Genomic DNA, 21,384 nt, shown 5'->3' with positions numbered 1-21,384 from the left:
CGTTGATTAGGCTGCATTTGGAGTACTGTGTGCAGTTCTGGTCGCCGCACTACAGGAAAGATGTGATTAAGCGAGAGAGGGTGCAGAAAAGATTCACAAGGATGTTGCCTGGTTTGGAGGGCTTGAGTAATAAAGAGAGATTGGATAGGCTGGGTCTGTTTTCCCTGGAGTGAAGGAGGCTGAGAGGGGACATGATAGAGGCATATAAAATTACGAGAGGCATAGATAGGGTAGATAACCAGAGTCTGTTTCCCATGGTAGGGGTGACTAAAACTAGAGGGCACAGATTTAAGATGAGAGGGAGGAGGTTTAAAGGGGATCAAAGGGGTAAATTTTTCACACAAGAATAGTGGGTATCTGGAATGAGCTGCCTGAGGAGGTGGTGGAGGCAGGAACAGTAGCGACATTTAAGAGGCATCTGGACAGGTACTTGAATGAACAAGGCATAGAGGGATATGGAATTAATGCAGGCAGATGGGATTAGTATAGATCGGCATTATGGTCGGCATGGACGTGGTGGGCCGAAGGGCCTGTTTCTGTGCTGGTCGACTATGACAATGGTGATTGCCTGGTGGATTCAACTCGACTGCATGGGTCAGTCATGTCGGGGTGAGAAACAGTACTGGTCTCCTTATTTAAGGAAGAATGTTAATGCATTGGAGGCAGTTCAGAGAAGGTTTACTAGACTGATATGTGGAATGGGTGGGTTGTCTTACGAGGAAAGATTGGACAGGCTAGGCTTGTATCTGCTGGAGTTTAGAAGAGTAAGAGGTGACTTGATTGAAAGATATAAAATCCTGAGGGGTCTTGGCAGGGTGGATGTGGAAAGGATGTTTCCTCTTGTGGGAGACTCGAGAACTAGGGGTCACTGTTTAAAATAAGGAGTTGCCCATTTAAGACAGAGACGAGGAGAAATTGTTTTCTTTCAGAGGGTTGTGAGTCTTTGGAATTCTCTTCCTCAAAAGGTGGTGGAAGCAGAGTCTTTGAATATTTTTAAGGCAGAGGTAGACAGATTCTTGATAAGCAAGGGGGGTGAAAGGTTATCAGGGGTAGGTGGGAATGTGGAGTTGAGGTTACAATCAGATCAGTCATGATCTTATTGAATGGTGGAGCAGGCTCGAGGGGCCGAGTGGCCTCCTCCTGCTCCTAATTCATATGTTCATATGAAACGATTAAAATTAGGGAGGACAGAATTGGAGGAACACAGACAGCTGTAGGGCTGGAGGTTACAGAGATCAGGAGGGGTGAGGCCGTGGAGGGAGTTGAAAATGAGGATGAGAATTTTAAAATCCAGGCGTTGTTTAACTGGAAGCTAGCGTAGGCCAGCGAGCACAGGGACGATAGATGAATCGGACTTGGTGAGAGTTAGGACACAGGCAGCAGTTTTAGATGAGCTCAAGGTTATGGAGGGTGGAATATGGGAGGCTGGTTCGGAGTGTGTTAGAATTGTCAAGTCTGGAGGTAACAAAAGCATGGCTGAGCGTTGCAGTAGAAACTGAGTTGAGGTGGGGTGGAGTTGGGTTATGTTATGGAGCTGGATGGAGGTGATGGCATGGATATATGGTCAAAAGCTCATCAATATGACACCAAGATTACGACCAATCTGCTTCAGCCACAGGCAGTTGCTAAGGGATGGAGATGGTGGTGAAGGAACAGACTTTGTGGCAGGGCCTAAAGACAATATCTTCAGCCTGCCCATTATTTAATGCTCACCTCAGATGGGATGTCGGATAAGCAGTCTGAGAAATCAGAGAGAGTGGAGGGGCTGACAGAGCTGGTGGTGAGGTCGAGCTGTGTGTAGTCGGTGTACGTGTGGAATCTGACATCAAGGCCGTGTACGCTAGCCCAGGAGAACCCTGTCCAAGCCCACAGTTCACCCTGGATTCCAGACAAACCTTTGGGGCTCCGACGGCCTGTGAGAGAGCTGTCTGTAGCTGATCCAACGCAGTCTGAAAATCCTCCCACAGGATTGTCACTCCAGCAGAACATAAATCCAACTCCTCCTGCACACTCGGATTAGTACCTGGAAAACTGGGAACATGACACGGACACAGAAGCTGAGTGTAGGAGGATTGAGCAGGGCTGATCACTGACACCACAACTCTCTATTCCAGTACAGTCTCACTATCGCCCAATACCAGAATACATGAAACAACCCTCATTGACATATCATTATAGAATGGTTACAGCACAGGAGCCCATTCGGCCCGTCGTGTCGTGCCAACTCGCGACAAGACCACCTCACACAGTCCCATTCCCCCACCTTTTCCCTGTACGCCTGCAAATTTTTTTCTTTTTAGATAATTATCCAATTCTCTTTCAAAAGCCTCCACCACACTCTCAGACAGTGTATTCCAGATCCTAAACACTCACTGAACCTGCCTCCACCACACTCTCAGACAGTGCATTCCAGATCCTAAACACTCACTGAACCTGCCTCCACCACACTCTCAGACAGTGCATTCCAGATCCTAAACACTCACTGAACCTGCCTCCACCACACTCTCAGACAGTGCATTCCAGATCCTAAACACTCACTGAACCTGCCTCCACCACACTCTCAGACAGTGCATTCCAGATCCTAAACACTCACTGAACCTGCCTCCACCACACTCTCAGACAGTGCATTCCAGATCCTAAACACTCACTGAACCTGCCTCCACCACACTCTCAGACAGTGCATTCCAGATCCTAAACACTCACTGAACCTGCCTCCACCACACTCTCAGACAGTGCATTCCAGATCCTAACCACGTAAAACAGTTCTTTCTCATGTTGCCATTGCTTCTTTGGCCAGTCACCCTAAATCGTTGCCCTCTGGTTCTGGATCCTTCTGCCAATGGGAACTGTTTCTCTCTATCTACTCTGTCCAGACCCTCATGATTTTGAACATCTCTATCAAATTTCCTCTCAATCTTCTCTTCTCCAAGGAGAACAGTCCCAGTTTATCCGATCCATCCACGTTCCTCACCCCCGGATCCATTCTTATGAATATTTTCTGCATTCGCTCGAAAGCTTTCACATCCTTCCCATCGCGTGGTGCCAGAACTGGACACAATACTCCAGCTGAGGCCAAACCAGTCTTTTATAAAGGTTTATCATAACTTCTTTGCTTTTGAACTCTATGTCTCTATTTATAAATCTCAGGATCCCATAATCTTTATTAACCCCTTTCTCAACCTGCCCTGCCACCTTCAATGGTCTGTGCACATATACCCCCAGGTCCCTCTGCTCCTGCAACCCATTTGGAATTCTATCTTTTATTTTATATTGTCTTTCCTCATTCTTCCGACCAAAATGAATCACTTCACACTTCTCTGCATTAAATTTCATCTGTCACATGTCTGCCCGTTCCACCAGTCTGTCTATGTCCTCTTGATGTCTATCACTATCCTCCTCACAGTTCACAATACTTCCAAGTTTTGTGTCATCTGCAAATGTTGAAATTGTGCCCTGTACACCCAGGTCTAGGTCATTAATATATTAATATATATCAAGAAAAGTGGGGGTCCCAACACAAAACCCTGGGGACCCCCACTATTTACCTTCCTCCAGTCTGAAAAACAACCGTTCACCACTACTCTGTGTTTCCTGTCACTCAATCTACTTTGCATCCAGGCTGTTACTGTCCTTTTTATTCCATGACCTTCAACTTTGCTAACAAGCCTATTATGTGGCACTTTATCAAACACCTTTTGGAAGTCTATGTAAACCACATCAACTACATCACCCTTATCAACCCTCTCCGTTACCTCATCAAACAACACAACATTAAACACCATTTGCCTTTAACAAATCCATGCTCCTTTCCTTAATTAATCCACATTTGTCCAAATGACTGTTAATTCTGTCCCAGATTATCGTTTCTAAAAGCTTTCCCACCACTGAGGTTAAACTAACTGAATGGACTGTAGTTGCTGGGTTTATCTGTACATCCTTTTTGAACAACGGTGTAACATTTGCAATTCTCCAGTCCTCTGGCACCACCCCTGTATCTAAGGATTGGAAGATTATGGTCAGGGCCTCTGGAATTTCCACCTTCACTTCCCTCAGTATCCTCGGATGTATCTCATCCAATCCTGGTAACTTACCAACTTTTAAGTACAGACAGCCAATCTAATACTGCCTCTTTATCAATTTTTAGCTCATCCAGTGTCTCAACTATCTAACCTATTGATAGATTAGATAGGAAGAAACTTTTTCCCTTAGCGGAGGGGTCAATAACCAGGGGCACAGATTTAAAGTAAGGGGCAGGCGGTTTAGAGAGGATTTGAGCAAAATCTTTTTCACCCAGAGGGTAGTTGGAATCTGGAACGCACTGCCTGAAGAGGTGGTAGAGGCAGGAACCCTCACAACATTTAAGAAATATTTAGATGAGCACTTGAAATGCCATAGCATACAAGGCTACGGGCCAAGTGCTGGAAAATGGGATTCAAATAGGTAGGTGCTTGATGGCTGGCACAGACACGCTGGGCTGAAGGGCCTGTTTCAGTGCTGTATGACTCTATGGCCTCTTTCACTATGACTTGGGCAGCATCTTCTTGCCTTGGTAAAGACAGATGGAAAGTATTCATTTAGTACCTCAGCCATGCCCCCTGCCGACAGTGTCCCTTTTAGGTCCCTAATCAGCTCCACTCCTCCTTTTACTATTTATATGCCTATGGATGACTTTTGGATTCCCTGCTATGTTAGCCGCCAGTCTCTTCTCACTCTCTCTCTTTGCTTCTCTTTGTTTTTTTCACTTCCCCTCTAAACCTCCTATATTCAGCCCGGTTCTCAATTGTATTATTGACCTGACATCCGTCATCTGCACCCTTCTTCTGTTTCACCTTACTCTCTATCTCTTTCATCACCCAGGGAGCTCTAGCTTTGTTTCCTCTCCCTTTCTCCATCGTGAAAATGTATCTCAAATATACCCAAACCATCTCCTCTCGAAAGTGAGCGTTGGTCCTCTCTAGAGTTTTTTTTAAATTCATTTATGGGATGTGGGCATTGCTGGCCAGGCCAGCATTTATTGTCCTTGAGAAAGTGCTGGTGAGCTGCCTTCTTGAACCGCTGCAGTCCATGTGGGGTAGGTACACCCACAGTGCTGTTAGGAGGGAAGTTCCAGGATTTTGACCCAGCGACAGTGAAGGAACGACGATATAGTTCCAAGTCAGGATGGTGTGTGACTTGGAGGGGAACTTGCAGGTGGTGGTGTTCCCATGTATTTGCTGCCCTTGTCCTTCTAGGTGGTAGAGGTCACGGGTTGACTGGTGAGTAACCAAAGAACACAGCTAACTGGTGAGTAAGTCCTGGTGGGCATTTTTCAAAGTGGATTGAATTGTAAGTCATTGTTTTAGCAAGACTTAGTTGCTTTTTTAAATTATAATCTTCTAAAGTTTTAAATTTGAAGGGTTTAGTCATAGCAGGAGAGCTTGAAGCTGTGGTTTGCTCCTCTTGCTGCATGTGGGAATCTGGGAACATTTCCAATCCCCGGGACCAGCATGTGTGCAGGAAGTGTGTCCAGCTGAAGCTCCTGGAAGCTCAGGTTTCAGAGCTGGAACGGCGGCTGGAAACACTGTGGAGCATCTGCGAGTCTGAGAGCATTGTGGATAGCACGTATAGAGAGGTGGTCACACCGCAGCTGAAGGGACTTGAGGAAGGAAGGGAATGGGTGACCACCAGGCAGTCCAAGAGAAACAGGCAGGTAGTTCAGGAGTCCCGTGGGGTCCCGCTTGCAAATCGGTATTCCATTTGGAGGCTGATGAGGCTGGTTCCTCCAGGGAGTGCGGACAGAGCCAAGCTTCTGGCACCGCAAACAGCTTGTCTGCACAGGAAGGGGGAAAGAGAGGAAGAGCAATAGTAATAGGGGATTCTATAGTCAGGGAAACAGATAGGCGCTACTGTGGCTGTCAACGTGACTCCAGGATGGTGTGTTGCCTCCCTGGTGCCAGGGTCTGGGATGTCACTGAACGGCTACAGGGCATCCTGAAGGGGAAGGGTGATAAGGCAGAGGTCATGGTACATGTTGGTACCAATGACATAGGCAGAAAGAGGGATGAGGTCTTGTATCAAGCATTCAGAGAGTTTGGCAGTAGACTAAAAAGCAGGACCTCTCGGGTTGTAATCTCTGGATTACTCCCAGTGCCACGTTGGCTTAAGAGTTGGTGCAGGAGGGAGGGTTTTAGATTCCTGGACCACTGGGACCATTTCTGGGGAAGGTGGGACCTGTACAAGCGGGACGGTCTACATCTGAACCAGAGGGGCACTAACATCCTTGCTGGCGTGTTTGCTAGTGCTGTTGGGAGGAGTTTAAACTAATTTGGCAGGGGGAGGGGATGCAGACTCCTAGCAGAATAGGGACACAGCTAAACACAGGAAAGCGAACAAGTCAGAGGGAATACAGCAGAAGTAAGTTTCAAGGGATTAAGACCAGGATGGAAGACCTCTACTTTAATGCCAGGAGTATTACAGGTAAAACGGATGAGCTAAGGGCAAGGATTGACACATGGAATTGTGATATAGTAGCCATCACGGAGACATGATTGAGGGATGGGCAGGATTGGCAGCTCAATATCCCGGGATATAGAATCTTCAGGCGAGACAGAGGAGGGGGTAAAAGAGGAGGGGGCATTGCAATATTAGTTAAGGGGTCAGTTACTGCAGTAAGGAGAGATGATATCTTGGAGGGGGCATCAAATGAAGCTTTATGGGTAGAGTTTAGGAATAAAAAAGGGACAGCCACATTGCTAGGTGTTTATTATAGACCCCCAGATAGTCAGCGGGAAATTGAGGAGCAAATATGTGTGCAATTTGCAGAGGTGTGTAAAAATAATAATAGGGTAATTATATTTGGTGATTTCAACTTTCCCAACATTAATTGGGATAGTCATCGTGTTAAGGGCTTAGATGGAGTGGAGTTCTTAAAATGTAGACAGGAGAACTTTCTCGCTCAATATGTAGAGGATCCAACAAGGGAGGGTGCAGTGCTGGACCTAATTCTGGGGAATGAAGCCGGACAGGTGGTTGATGTGTTGGTGGGGGAGCATTTTGGTGATAGTGACCATAACATGGTACAATTTAAGCTTGTTATGGAGAAATAAATAGACAAGTTGCAAAAAAAGGTTTTGGATTGGGGGAGAGCGAATTTTAGTAAAATAAGGCAGGATCTGGCCAAGGTAGACTGGAAAGAGCTACTTGTCGGGAAATCTACAGAAGAGCAGTGGGGGGCATTCAAAAAGGAAATGGGGAGGGTACAGGCCCAACATGTTCCATATAGGGTAATAGGTAGGAGCAACACGCCCAGAGAACCATGGATAACCAGAAACATTCAGGGTACAATGAGAAGGAAAAGAGAGGCTTTTAGCAAATACAAGGAGAGCAAATCAATGGAAGCATTAGTGGAGTACAGAAAGTGTAGGATGGAGCTTAAGAAAGCAATTAGGAGAGCAAAGAGGGGACATGAGAAAGCTCTGGCTGGTAAAAGTGGGGAAAATCCCAAGATATTCTATAAGTATATCAATGGGAAGAGGATAACCAGGGAAAGAGTAGGACCCATTAGGGACCAAGGGGGAAATCTGTGGGTGGAGCCAGAGGACATTGGTAGGGTGTTGAATGAATATTTCACATCTGTCTTCACCCAAGAGAGAGGTTGTAGATCTGGAACTTAGAGAGAGAGACTGTGAGGTTCTTGAGCAAATTGTCATAGGGAGTGACAAGGTATTGGAGGTTTTGGAAGGCTTAAAAGTGGACAAATCTCCATGTCCGGACGATTTGTGTCCCAGGAGGCGAGGGTGGAGATTGCAGGGGCTCTGACCCTAATTTTTAATTCCTCTCTGGCCACGGGGGAGGTGCCAGAGGACTGGAGAACAGCTAATTTGGTCCCACTATTTAAGAAAGGTTGTAGAGATAAGCCAGGGAACTATAGACCAGTGAGTCTCACGTCAGTGGTAGGGAAACTATTGGAGAAAATTCTGAAGGAGAGAATCTATCTCCACTTGGAGAGGCAAAATTTGATTAGGAATAGTCAGTATGGCTTTGTCAGAGGGAGGTCATGCCTAACAAATTTGATTGAATTTATTGAGCATGTGACCAGGTGTGTAGATGAGGGTAGTGCAGTTGATGTAGTTTACATGGATTTCAGCAAAGCCTTTGACAAGGTCCCACATGGGAGACTTATCAAGAAAGCAAATGCACATGGGATACAGGGTAACTTGATCAGGTGGATTCAAAATTGGCTTAGCTGTAGGAGACAGAGAGTGATGACAGACGGCTGTTTTAGTGACTGGAAGCCAGTGTCCAGTGGTGTACCACAGGGATCTGTGCTGGGTCCCCCATTGTTTGTCATTTATATAAACGACATAGATGACTATGTGGGGGGTAGGATCAGTAAGTTCGCGGATGACACAAAGATTGGACGAGTGGTTAACAGTGAGGTGGAGTGTCTTAGGTTACAGGAAGATATAGACAGGGATGGTCAAATGGGCAGAAAAGCGGCAGATGGAATTTAACGCTGAAATGCGTGAGGTGATGCACTTTGGAAGGAGTAATGTGACATGGAAGTATTCAATGAATGGCCTGACACTGGGAAGTTCCGAGGAACAAGGGGACCTTGGTGTGTTTGTAAATAGATCTCTGAAGGCAGAAGGGCAGGTTAATAGGGTGGTAAAAAAGGCATATGGGACACTTGCCTTTATCAATCGAGGCATAGATTACAAAAGCAGGAAGGTCATGTTGGAGTTGTATAGAACTTTGGTAAGGCCACAGCTGGAGTACTGTGTGCAATTCTGGTCACCACATTATAGGAAGGATGTGATTGCACTGGAGGGGGTGCAGAGGCGATTCACCAGGATGTTGCCTGGGATGGAACATTTAAGCTATGAAGAGAGGTTGGATAGGCTTGGGTTGTTTTCACTGGAGCAGAGAAGACTGAGGGGTGACCTGATCGAGGTGTACAAGATTATGAGAGGCATGGAGAGGGTGGATAGGGAGCAGCTGTTCCCCTTAGTTGAAGGGTCAGTTACGAGGGGTCACAAGTTTAAGGTGAGGGGCAGGAGGTTTAAGGGGGACTTGAGGAAGAACTTTTATACCCAGAGGGTGGTGACGGTCTGGAATGCCCTGCCTGGGAGGGTGGTAGAGGCAGGTTGCCTCACATCCTTTAAAAAGTACCTGGATGAGCACTTGGCACGTCATAACATTCAAGGCTATGGGCCAAGTGTTGGCAAATGGGATTAGGTAGACAGGTCAGGTGTTTTAATGCATCGGTGCAGACTCGATGGGCCGAAGGGCCTCTTCTGCACTGTATTATTCTGTGATTCTGTGTGGAAGGTGCTGTCGAAGGAACCTTGGTGAGTTGCTGCAGTGCATCTTGTAGATGGTATACACTACTGTCACTGGATTTGTCCTGCTTTTTGTGGACAGGACATACCTGGGCAATTTTCCACATCGTCAGGTTGATGCTGTACTGGAACAGCTTGGCTATGGGTGTGACTAGTTCTGGAGCACAGGTCTTCAGTACTACTGCCGGAATATTGTCAGGACCCATCGCCTTTGCAGTATCCAGTGCCTTCAGACGTATCGTGACATCACGTGGAGTGAATTGGATTGGCTGAAGACTGGCATCTATGATGCTGGGGACTTCAGGAGGAGGGCGCGGTGGATCATCCACTCGGCATTTCTGGCTGAAGATGGATGCAAATGCTTCAGCCTCGTCTTTTACACTGATGTGCTGGGCTCCCCCATTGTTGAGGATGGGGATATTTATGGAGCCACCTCCTCCTGTTAGTTGCTTAATTGAGTGAGTCTGGGGAATTAATAATAGTTAACAAGGAAATGGCAGAAGCGTTGAACAGGTATTTTGGGTCAGTCTTCACCATAGAAGACACAAAAAAAATTCCAAAGATACTTGAAAAACAAGAGGGTAAAAGGGAGGGAAGAATTTAAAACAACCGCAATCAGCCGGGAAAAGGTATTGAGAAAACTATCGGAGGTAAAGGCTGACAAGTCACCAGAACCTGCTGTCCTGCATCCTAAAGTTTTAAAAGAAGTGGCTGCAGAGACAGTAGATGCATTCGTTATGATCTTCCAAAATTACCTAGATTCTGGAAAGGTCCCAGTGGATTTGAAAATAGCAAATGTAAAACCTCTATTCAGAAAAGGAGGGAGACAGAAAGCAGGAAACTATAGGCCAGTCTGTCATAGGGAAAGTAAGTTATGTCAGGACATTTAGAAATCATAATGGGATCAGGCAGAGTTCATATGGTTTTGCGAAAGGGAAATCAAGTTTGACTAATTTATTAGAGTTCTTTGAGGTAGTAAGAAGCAATGTGGATTAAGGGGAACCAGTAGATGTGGTGTGCTTGGATTTCCAAAAGGCATTTGATAAGGTGTCACATCAAAGGCTACTACTGTTATGAAAGTGCTTCTATTTTCCTTTAATTTTTTTTTGAGGATTCGTATTTTAGAATTATGGACATTGGTTTATTTGGGAAAAATGAAAAGACTCCATCGATTTTTTTTTTTAAGAAGGGTCACAGAGGTCTTGTTTGAAAAAAAAACCTTTACTGGATTGTACATTCCTTAAGCTCAATAAACAACAGAAACCTTAGTGACTTGGGGGAGATGTTTACAGAGAATTGACATGTCACAATTTACGAGGGTCAGGAGTTGTTTTCACTGAGATATTGTTTTGGTTCAGTTGGGGTGTGGACAGTGTTGAAAAGCAGTTGGTTTTGTAGCCTGCTGAAAAGAAACCCCCAGCTCATCTTTCCTGCACCTCCCTAACAGATCCTGAGAAATCCAGTGTGTCAGCTCCTCTTTCTCTACCTCTTTGAAAAAACCCTGTGAATCCATATTGTGATAACTGAAACCCCTGATGCCACATTCCTGCTGGAAAGCCAATTAGATTAATTCTCGACATCTCCAGAACATTTTGCTCCAGAAAAGATCCCAGTGACCTGTCTCCGTATACGCAGGCACCAGACCAAAAGGGACAACTGACATCCTTCCACATTTTTTTTCTTTCTTCAAGAATTAACAAGTATTTGGCCAAAGTATTTTTTGTCTTTTTTTGTAAAAGGCCTCTGCAGAGAGAATTTCTTTATTTTTTTCCAGTTGTGTGTGAATGTGTGCGTGTTGGGTATTTAAAAAGGGAACTTTCATATTTCAATCTGTGTGTTAATGCTTTGCTTCATTACTGGATAAGTCTTGTTTTCATAATAAACTGATAATTTTGTTGTTTATTAAAGAAATCTGGTTGGTGTATTTTATTCTGGGCTAAAGAGTATATGATTGACTGGGTAAACATTTAAATATATGTTGTGACATGTGGAGGGCAGCACAGTGGCGCAGTGGTTAGCACCGCAGCCTCACAGCTCCAGTGACCCGGGTTCAGTTCTGGGTACTGCCTGTGTGGAGTTTGCAGGGGAGGGGGAGGGGGAGAGTCCTGTGTCCATGTGGGTTTCCGCCGGGTGCTCCGGTTTCCTCCCACAGCCAAAGACTTGCAGGTTGATAGGTAAATTGGTCATTGTAAATTGCCCCTAGTGTAGGTGGTAGGAGAATGGTGGGGATGTGGTAGGGAATATGGGATTAATGTAGGATTAGTATAAATGGGTGGTTGATGGTTGGCACAGACTCGGTGGGCCGAAGGGCCTGTTTCAGTGCTGTATCTCTAAAACTAAACTAGAAGACAGTGCACTCCTCCCACCTCCATCGTAACACTACACAAAATAACAGCTCATTTTGTCCGTATATGTACGGGATAACATGTTAGCATGGATAGAGGATTAGTTAGTTAACACAAAGCAGAGAGTAGGGATAAATGTGTCATTTTCAGGTTGGCAAGCTGTAACTAGTGGAGTGCCACAGGAATCAGTGCTGGGGCCTCAACTATTTACAGTTTATATCAATGACTTGGATGAAGGGACTGAATGTATGGTAGCTAAATTTCCTGATGACACAGATAGGGAGGAAGGGGAGTTGTCAAGAGGACATAAAGACTCTGCACCAGGATAGAGATAGGATAAGTGAGTGGGCAAAAATTTGGCAGATGGTGAATAATTTGGGAAAATGTGAACTTGTCCACTTTGGCAGGAAGAATAGAAAAGCAGAATATTATTTAGATAGAGATTGCAGAATTCTGTGCTACAGAGGGATCTGGGTGTCCTTGCACATGAATCACAAAAAGTTGATATGCAGGTATAGCAAGTAATTAGGAAGACAAATGGAATGTTGGCCTTTATTGCAGGGGAAATAGAATATAAAAGTAGGGAAGTGTTGCTACAGTTGTACAGGGCCTTGGCGAGACCACATCTGGAGTACTGTGTACAGTTTTGAGCTCCTTACTCAAGAAAGGATATAACTGCATTAGAAGTAGTTCAGAGAAGGTTCACTGGGCTGATTCCTGGGATGAAGGGTTTGTCTTATGAGGAAGGGTTGAGCAGGTTGGGCCTTTACTCATTGGAGTTGAGAAGAATGAGAGGTGATCTTATTGAAACAAATAAGATCCTGAGGGGACTTGACAGAGTGGATACTGGGAGGATGTTTTCCCTCGTGGGGAAATCTACAACCAGGGGTCACTGTTTAAAAATAAGGGGTCTCCCATTTAAGACAGAGATGAGGAGAAATGATTTCTCTCAGAGGATCATTAGTCTGTGGAATTTGCTTCCTCAGAAAGTAGTGAAGGCTGGGTCATTGAATATATTCATGCTGAGTTAGATAGATTCTTGATTGACAAGGGTGTCAAGGTTGAGGGGTCAGGCAGGAAAGTGGAGCGGAGGCCATAATCAGACGGCCTTATCAATTGCGAGGCAGGTTCGAGGGCTGACGGCCTACTCCTGTTCCTATTTCAGATGGAAAGGAAGCTTATTGTTCCACTACAATATTCCCTGACAATTTTTGATTCTAATTGACCTGCTCGATCTCCACACAAAATGTTAAAACTCCAACTGAGCCACTTCCATCAAGAGTGGAGAATTATATCGATGCGAGAGGGAGGAGTAAGACAGACAGAGTGCGAGGGAGAGTGGGAAAATAGGGGGAAGTAGCGAGACTCCCCCCCCACCCCTCCCCTGAAAGTACTGACTCTCTCCCCCCGACTGAAGGTGCTGCCTCTCTCTCTCTCTCTCTCTCTCTCCCCCTCCCCTGAAAGTACTGACTCTCTCCCCCTCCCCTGAAAGTACTGACTCACTCCCCCTCCCCCTCCCCTGAAGGTGCTGACTCACTCCCCCTCCCCCTCCCCTGAAGGTGCTGACTCACTCCCCCTCCCCTGAAGGTGCTGACTCACTCCCCCTCCCCCTCCCCTGAAGGTGCTGACTCACTCCCCCTCCCCCGAAGGTGCTGACTCACTCCCCCTCCCCCTCCCCTGAAGGTGCTGACTCACTCCCCCTCCCCTGAAGGTGCTGACTCCCCCTCCCCCTCCCCTGAAGGTGCTGACTCTCCCTCCCCTGAAGGTGCTGACTCTCCCTCCCCCTCCCCTGAAGGTGCTGACTCTCCCTCCCCCTCCCCTGAAGGTGCTGACTCTCTCTCCCCCTCCCCTGAAGGTGCTGACTCTCTCTCCCCCTCCCCTGAAGGTGCTGACTCTCTCTCCCCCTCCCCTGAAGGTGCTGACTCTCTCTCCCCCTCCCCTGAAGGTGCTGACTCTCTCTCCCCCTCCCCTGAAGGTGCTGACTCTCTCTCCCCCTCCCCTGAAGGTGCTGACTCTCTCTCCCCCTCCCCTGAAGGTGCTGACTCTCTCTCCCCCTCCCCTGAAGGTGCTGACTCTCTCTCCCCCTCCCCTGAAGGTGCTGACTCTCTCTCCCCCTCCCCTGAAGGTGCTGACTCTCTCCCCCCCCTCCCCTGAAGGTGCTGACTCTCTCCCCCCCCTCCCCTGAAGGTGCTGACTCTCTCCCCCCCCTCCCCTGAAGGTGCTGACTCTCTCTCCCCCTCCCCTGAAGGTGCTGACTCTCCCTTGTGCCAGTTCTCGAGTGTTCAGTATATTTACTGCCTTTCCCTGTAAAGACTGAGGACACTCACCAGCTCCTTCGTACTCGACTGCAGGCTGCTCGGCTCGCACGACTTAACAAAGCACACAGATCACTCAGCAGATAACCCTGGGAAGAGAGGTCAGGGACACCGTCATCACAAACACCAACACCAGGGCCCCAATACACAAGGGTCTTGGGGTATTAACACCCATTGCACTGGTGCACCCGCACAGAGCCCTTTCATGAACTAGGAGAGACTGCATAGATTTGTAAAAGGCAGATCTTGCTTGACTAAACTAACTGAATTTTTTGATGAAGTTACAAAGAAGGTTGATGAAGGGAATGCGGTGCATGTTGTCTGTATGGAAATTAAGAAAAAGTGTTTAACGCCATCCAACATAAAAGGCTGGAATAAGAAGATCAGTGTCAGCTTGGATAAAACATTGGCTTAAGGACAGAAAACAGCAAGTTGCAGTAAATGGTTGTTTTTCAGACTGGAGGATGGTAGACAGTGGTGTTCCCCAAGGCTATGTGCTTTGTCGATGTATATAAATGACCGGGATATTGGAATACAGAGTGAAATTTCAAAATTTGCTGATGATACCAAACTTGGAGGAGTGGCAAACAGTGAGCATGATATAAACTGCCTGCAACAGGGACATAGATAGGCTAGCAGAATGGGCAGAGAGGTGGCAGATGGTGTTTAATACTGACAAGTGTGATGTGATACCCTATCCCTTCTGCCAATAATGTGAGACAATATAGACTTAATGGCACAGTTCTAAAGAGTGTGCAGGAACCGAGGGACCTGGGGGTGGGGGGTCATGTGCATCGATCTTTGAAGGTGGCAGGACATATTGAGAGAGTGGATAGTAAAGCAAATGGGATCTTGGGCTTCATAAACAGAAGCATTGAGTACAAAAGCAGGGAGGTTATGCTGAACATTTCTAAAGCTCTGGTTAGGCCCCAACTGGAGTGCTGTGTCCAGTTCTGGTCACCACACTTCAGGAAGGATGTGAGGGTCATTGAGAGGATGCAGAGGAGATTTATCAGAATGGTTCCAGGGATGGGGGACTTCAGTAACAAGGTGAGGGTAATCTCTGTGGAATAAAAGGAGATTGAGGGGAGATTTAACAGAAGTGTATAAGATTATGACAGGTTTAGACTAAAAATATCTGTTCCCATTCACTGACCCTCCCTCCCCCCTGTACCGATTCGCTGACCCTCCCTCCCCCTGTACCGATTCGCTGACCCTCCCTCCCCCTGTACCGATCACACTCTCAGTAGCTGTGCTTGACATGACTGGTGGTGATTAGCTTCTGGATACTCACCGCCGTTAGCTTGGCAATCTTTGCCAGGTTGACATCTTTGCCCAGGGGGTGCTCGGTGCTGAGTGCTGCCACCATGAGTTTTCTCTGTTCTTCCGAGAGGCTCTCCATTGCTACCTCATGGAGAAACACTGTCTGTACATCAGCAAACAGGTCCTGCAGCCGTCTCACTGTCCCAACCACCATGACAGGGTAATCACTGAAACCAATCAGAGGGGGGCTTAGACACTGCGCAGTCCAATCAGATCTGAGCAGGCAGGGGATTGGTGGAGGAGGGTTGCTCAGACAATACATCGGCCAATCAGAAGAACATAACAAATAGCTGCAGGAGTAGGCCATTCGGCCCCTCAAGCCTTTTCTACCCTTCAATACAATCATGGCTCGTCTTCAACCTCAACTCCGTTCACTCCCCATATCCCTCGATTCGCTGAGACACCAAGAATCTGTCTATCTCAGCCTTAAATCTATTTAACAATGGAACATCCACAACCCTCTGGGGTAGAGAATTCCAAAATTTCACAAGCCTTTGAGTGAAGAAATTTCTCCTCATCTCAGTCAAAGAACAAAGAGAACAAAGAAAATTACAGCACAGGAACAGGCCCTTCGGCCCTCCAAGCCTACGCTGATCCAAATCCTCTATCTAAACCTGTCGCCTATTTTCTAAGGGTCTGTATGATCAGGCCCTCATTCTTAGACTTTGACCTGACTCTCTAGACAGGGGAGACATCCTCCCAGCATCTACCCTGGGAAGCCCCTTAACTATTGAATATTTTCCAATAAGATCACCTCTCATTCTTTTAAACTCCAGATAGTGTACATTTTCTGGTTTTCTATTCTTCCTGTCGTAGTGACCTGTTACAACTTCCCTCTTAATAGATTCCAGCATTTTCCCCATGACTTTCTCTCTCCCGCCTTTCTTGAATAACAGTGTTACATTTTCTATCTTTCCACTGATCCACTGGGATCATTCCAGAATCCAGGGAATTTTGGAAGATTTCAACAAGTGCATCCACTATATCTGCTGCTTCTTCTGTTCAAACCCGAGGATGTAGACCATCAGGACCTGGGAATTTGTTGCCTTTTAGTCTCACTAATTTTGTCAGTACTTTTTGTTTACTAATATTAATTACTTTGCGTTCCTCTCAGGAGACCCTATATTCCCCATTACGTCCAGAATGTTTATTGCGTCTTCTACTTGTTTTTTAATTCTTTTTTATGGGATGTGGACATCACTGGCAAGGCCAGCATTTGTCGCCCATCCCTAATTGCCCTTTAACAATGGAATGTCTTGCTCGGCCATTTCAGAGGACAGTTTAGAGTCAACCACATTGCTGTGGGTCTGGAGTCACATGTAGGCCAGACCCAGTAAGGACAGCAGATTTCCTTCCCTAAAAGGACATTAGTGAACCAGATGGGTTTTACTCGTTTAACTAATATCTGTGAAGACTGATGCAATATATCTGTTTCATGTCTCTGCCATTTCCTTATTCCCATTATAATTTCCTCTGTCTCTGCTCCTAAAGAACCCATGTTTACTTTAGCTACTTTCCTCTTTTTTATATACTTGTAGAAGCTTTTACAATCTGTTTTTATACTCCTGGTCAGTTTACTACCTCATATTACAGTTTTTCCCTCTATCATTTTTTGGGTCATCCTTTGCTGGTTTTTAAATCTCTCAATCATGAGACTTACTACCCTTCTTGGCAACATTATGAACTTTTTCTATTAATCTAATACTATGCTTAATCTCTTTAGTCAGCCATGGATGAATCACTTTTCTCATGGCGTTTTTTATTTCTCAAAACTCCCTCAGCTAACTCATCCCTCATACCTATGTAACTGGCTGTAGTTAAGTTCAGCACTCTAGTTTCAAACTTAGGTAAAAACAAGAAATGCTGGATTCACTCAGCAGGTCTGGCAGCATCTGTGGAAAGAGAAGCAGAGTTAACGTTTCGGGTCAGTGACCCTTCTTCGGAACTGACAAATATTAGAAACGTCACAGGCTACAAGCAAGTGAGCCGGGGGTGGGGCAAGAGATAACAAAGGAGAAGGTGTAGATTGGACAAGGCCACATAGCTGACCAAAAGGTCATGGAGCAAAGGCAAACAATGTGTTAATGGTGTGTTGAAAGACAAAGCATTAGTACAGATAGGGTGTTAACGGACTGAAGATTGAACAGCAGCAAGTACAAACATGAAAAAAACAGTGGGTAAGCAAACTGAACAAACAACGATGAAATGAAATAAACTTTAAAAAAAAATTTGTAAAAAATGTAAAAAATAACTAAAAATAAAAGTAAAATGGGGGGCCCGTCATGCTCTGAAATTATTGAACTCAATGTTCAGTCCGGCAGGCTGTAGTGTGCCTAATCGGTAAATAAGATGCTGTTCCTCGAGCTTGCGTTGATGTTCACTGGAACATTGCAGCAATCCCAGGACAGAGATATGAGCATGAGAGCAGGGGGGAGTGTTGAAATGGCAAGCAACCGGAAGCTCGGGGTCCTGCTTGCGGACTGAGCGGAGGTGTTCAGCAAAGCGGTCACCCAGTCTGCGCTTGGTCTCCCCAATGTAGAGGAGACCACACTGTGAGCAGCGAATACAGTATACTACATTGAAAGAAGTACAAGTAAATCGCTGCTTCACCTGAAAGGAGTGTTTGGGGCCTGGGATAGTGAGGAGAGAGGAGGTAAATAGGCAGGTATTACACCTCCTGCGATTGCAGGGGAAGGTGCCATGGGAAGGGGACGAGGTGGTGGGGGTAATGGAGGAGTGGACCAGAGTGTCGCAGAGGGAACGATCCCTTCGGAATGCTGACAGGGGAAGATGCGACTGGTAGTGGCATCACGCTGGAGATGGCGGAAATGGCGGAGGATGATCCTTTGGATATGGAGGCTGGTGAGGTAGAAAGTGAGGACAAGGAGAACCCTGTCACGGTTCTGGGAGGGAGGGGAAGGGGTGAGGGTAGAGGTGCGAGGAATGGGTCGGACACAGTTGAGGGCCCTGTCAACCACAGAGGGGGGGAATCCTCGGTTGAGAAAAAAGGAAGACATATCAGAAGCACCGTCATGGAAGATTGCATCATCAGAGCAGATGTGTCGGAGACGGAGAAACTGGGACAATGGAATGGAGTCCTTACAGGAGGCAGGGTGTGAAGAAGTGTAGTCGAGGTAGCTGTGGGAGTCGGTGGGCTTATAATGGATATTGGTAGACAACCTATCCCCAGAGATGGAGACAGAGAAGTCGAGGAAAGGAAGGGAAGTGTCGGAGATGGACCATGTAAAGGAGAGAGAAGGGTGGAAATTTAAAGCAATTGACTGGGTTGAATATGTCCTGCTTTTTACCAGAATTACAGAATTGTTACAGCACAGAAAGAGGCCATTCAGCCCATCGTGTGTGCACTGGCTCTCTGAATGAGCAATTCACAATGCCATTCCCCTGCCTTCTTCCCATAACCCTGCACATTCTGCCTTTTCAGCAGAACTATCTAATTTCCTTTTGAAAGCCTCGATGAACCTGCTTCAACCACACACTCAGGCAGTGCATTTCCGATCAGGGAGAGCTCTGACACTGGGGTCGACCAATCAGATACAGAGCAGGGAGAGCTCTGACACTGGGGAAAACAAATCAGAGGGGGCAATCAGACACTGGTGAAATGCACAAACACACAATGAATGAATTTTAAGGCCGTACTGAGGTGTCACTGTGAGATCCTTCATGAATCGGTGCAGTGCAGAAACCAGGCGTGAATCCTCGCCGACTCCATCACGTTCCCTTCCAATCATCGCAATATCGCGCAGCAGGAAAACACACGGACGGTAAAAGCCGGCTTCAGAAAAAGCAGCTTGGAGCTTCGCTTCAGAGGCACCTGTGGAGTCCGCACAGAGAGAGACACAGTCCACCTGGAGGGAAATCCAGAATCAGTACAGAGAGACACACAGTCCACCTGGAGGGAAATCCAGAGTCAGTACAGAGAGAGACACAGTCCACCTGGAGGGAAATCCAGAGTCAGTACAGAGAGACACACAGTCCACCTGGAGGGAAATCCAGAGTCAGTACAGAGAGACACACAGTCCACCTGGAGGGAAATCCAGAGTCAGTACAGAGAGACAGACAGTCCACCTGGAGGGAAATCCAGAGTCAGTACAGAGAGACACACAGTCCACCTGGAGGGAAATCCAGAGTCAGTACAGAGAGACACACAGTCCACCTGGAGGGAAATCCAGAGTCAGTACAGAGAGACACACAGTCCACCTGGAGGGAAATCCAGAGTCAGTACAGAGAGAGACACAGTCCACCTGGAGGGAAATCCAGAGTCAGTACAGAGAGACACACAGTCCACCTGGAGGGAAATCCAGAGTCAGTACAGAGAGACACACAGTCCACCTGGAGGGAAATCCAGAATCAGTACAGAGAGACACACAGTCCACCTGGAGGGAAATCCAGAGTCAGTACAGAGAGACACACAGTCCACCTGGAGGGAAAACCAGAGTCAGTACAGAGAGACACACAGTCCACCTGGAGGGAAAACCAGAGTCAGTACAGAGAGACACACAGTCCACCTGGAGGGAAATCCAGAGTCAGTACAGAGAGACACACAGTCCACCTGGAGGGAAATCCAGAGTCAGTACAGAGAGACACACAGTCCACCTGGAGGGAAATCCAGAGTCAGTACAGAGAGACAGACAGTCCACCTGGAGGGAAATCCAGAATCAGTACAGAGAGACACACAGTCCACCTGGAGGGAAATCCAGAGTCAGTACAGAGAGACACACAGTCCACCTGGAGGGAAATCCAGAATCAGTACAGAGAGAGACACAGTCCACCTGGAGGGAAATCCAGAGTCAGTACAGAGAGAGACACAGTCCACCTGGAGGGAAATCCAGAGTCAGTACAGAGAGACACACAGTCCACCTGGAGGGAAATCCAGAGTCAGTACAGAGAGACACACAGTCCACCTGGAGAGAAATCCAGAGTCAGTACAGAGAGACAGACAGTCCACCTGGAGGGAAATCCAGAGTCAGTACAGAGAGACACACAGTCCACCTGGAGGGAAATCCAGAGTCAGTACAGAGAGACAGACAGTCCACCTGGAGGGAAATCCAGAGTCAGTACAGAGAGAGACACAGTCCACCTGGAGGGAAATCCAGAGTCAGTACAGAGAGAGACACAGTCCACCTGGAGGGAAATCCAGAGTCAGTACAGAGAGACACACAGTCCACCTGGAGGGAAATCCAGAGTCAGTACAGAGAGACACACAGTCCACCTGGAGGGAAATCCAGAATCAGTACAGAGAGGCACACAGTCCACCTGGAGGGAAATCCAGAGTCAGTACAGAGAGAGACACAGTCCACCTGGAGGGAAATCCAGAGTCAGTACAGAGAGAGACACAGTCCACCTGGAGGGAAATCCAGAGTCAGTACAGAGAGACACAGTCCACCTGGAGGGAAATCCAGAATCAGTACAGAGAGACACACAGTCCACCTGGAGGGAAATCCAGAGTCAGCAGAGAGAGACACACAGTCCACCTGGAGGGAAATCCAGAGTCAGTACAGAGAGAGACACACAGTCCACCTGGAGGGAAATCCAGAGTCAGTACAGAGAGACACACAGTCCACCTGGAGGGAAATCCAGAGTCAGTACAGAGAGACACACAGTCCACCTGGAGGGAAATCCAGAATCAGTACAGAGAGACACACAGTCCACCTGGAGGGAAATCCAGAGTCAGTACAGAGAGACACAGTCCACCTGGAGGGAAATCCAGAGTCAGTACAGAGAGAGACACAGTCCACCTGGAGGGAAATCCAGAGTCAGTACAGAGAGACACACAGTCCACCTGGAGGGAAATCCAGAATCAGTACAGAGAGACACACAGTCCACCTGGAGGGAAATCCAGAGTCAGTACAGAGAGACACAGTCCACCTGGAGGGAAATCCAGAGTCAGTACAGAGAGAGACACAGTCCACCTGGAGGGAAATCCAGAGTCAGTACAGAGAGACACACAGTCCACCTGGAGGGAAATCCAGAGTCAGTACAGAGAGACACACAGTCCACCTGGAGGGAAATTCAGAGTCAGTACAGAGAGACACACAGTCCACCTGGAGGGAAATCCAGAAT

General features: G+C 47.0%; 1 protein-coding gene across 1 annotated transcript in view; it reads right to left on the bottom strand.

The window, feature by feature from the left end:
- pex6 (peroxisomal biogenesis factor 6) overlaps positions 1–21,384 on the bottom strand; it is an 86,204-nt gene that overhangs the window by 18,190 nt on the left and 46,630 nt on the right. Inside the window, exons 7-10 of the mRNA XM_068025436.1 lie at positions 18,961–19,169; positions 15,275–15,470; positions 13,993–14,069; positions 1,896–2,031 (exon numbers count right to left, since the gene is read on the bottom strand). Of these exons, the coding sequence (XP_067881537.1) occupies positions 1,896–2,031; positions 13,993–14,069; positions 15,275–15,470; positions 18,961–19,169 (618 nt within the window). The remainder of the gene's footprint in view (positions 1–1,895; positions 2,032–13,992; positions 14,070–15,274; positions 15,471–18,960; positions 19,170–21,384) is intronic.

This window comes from Heterodontus francisci, unplaced genomic scaffold, assembly GCF_036365525.1.
Source record: "Heterodontus francisci isolate sHetFra1 unplaced genomic scaffold, sHetFra1.hap1 HAP1_SCAFFOLD_461, whole genome shotgun sequence".
Classification (NCBI taxonomy): domain Eukaryota; kingdom Metazoa; phylum Chordata; class Chondrichthyes; order Heterodontiformes; family Heterodontidae; genus Heterodontus; species Heterodontus francisci.
This window is presented reverse-complemented; position numbering and strand designations above follow the sequence as displayed.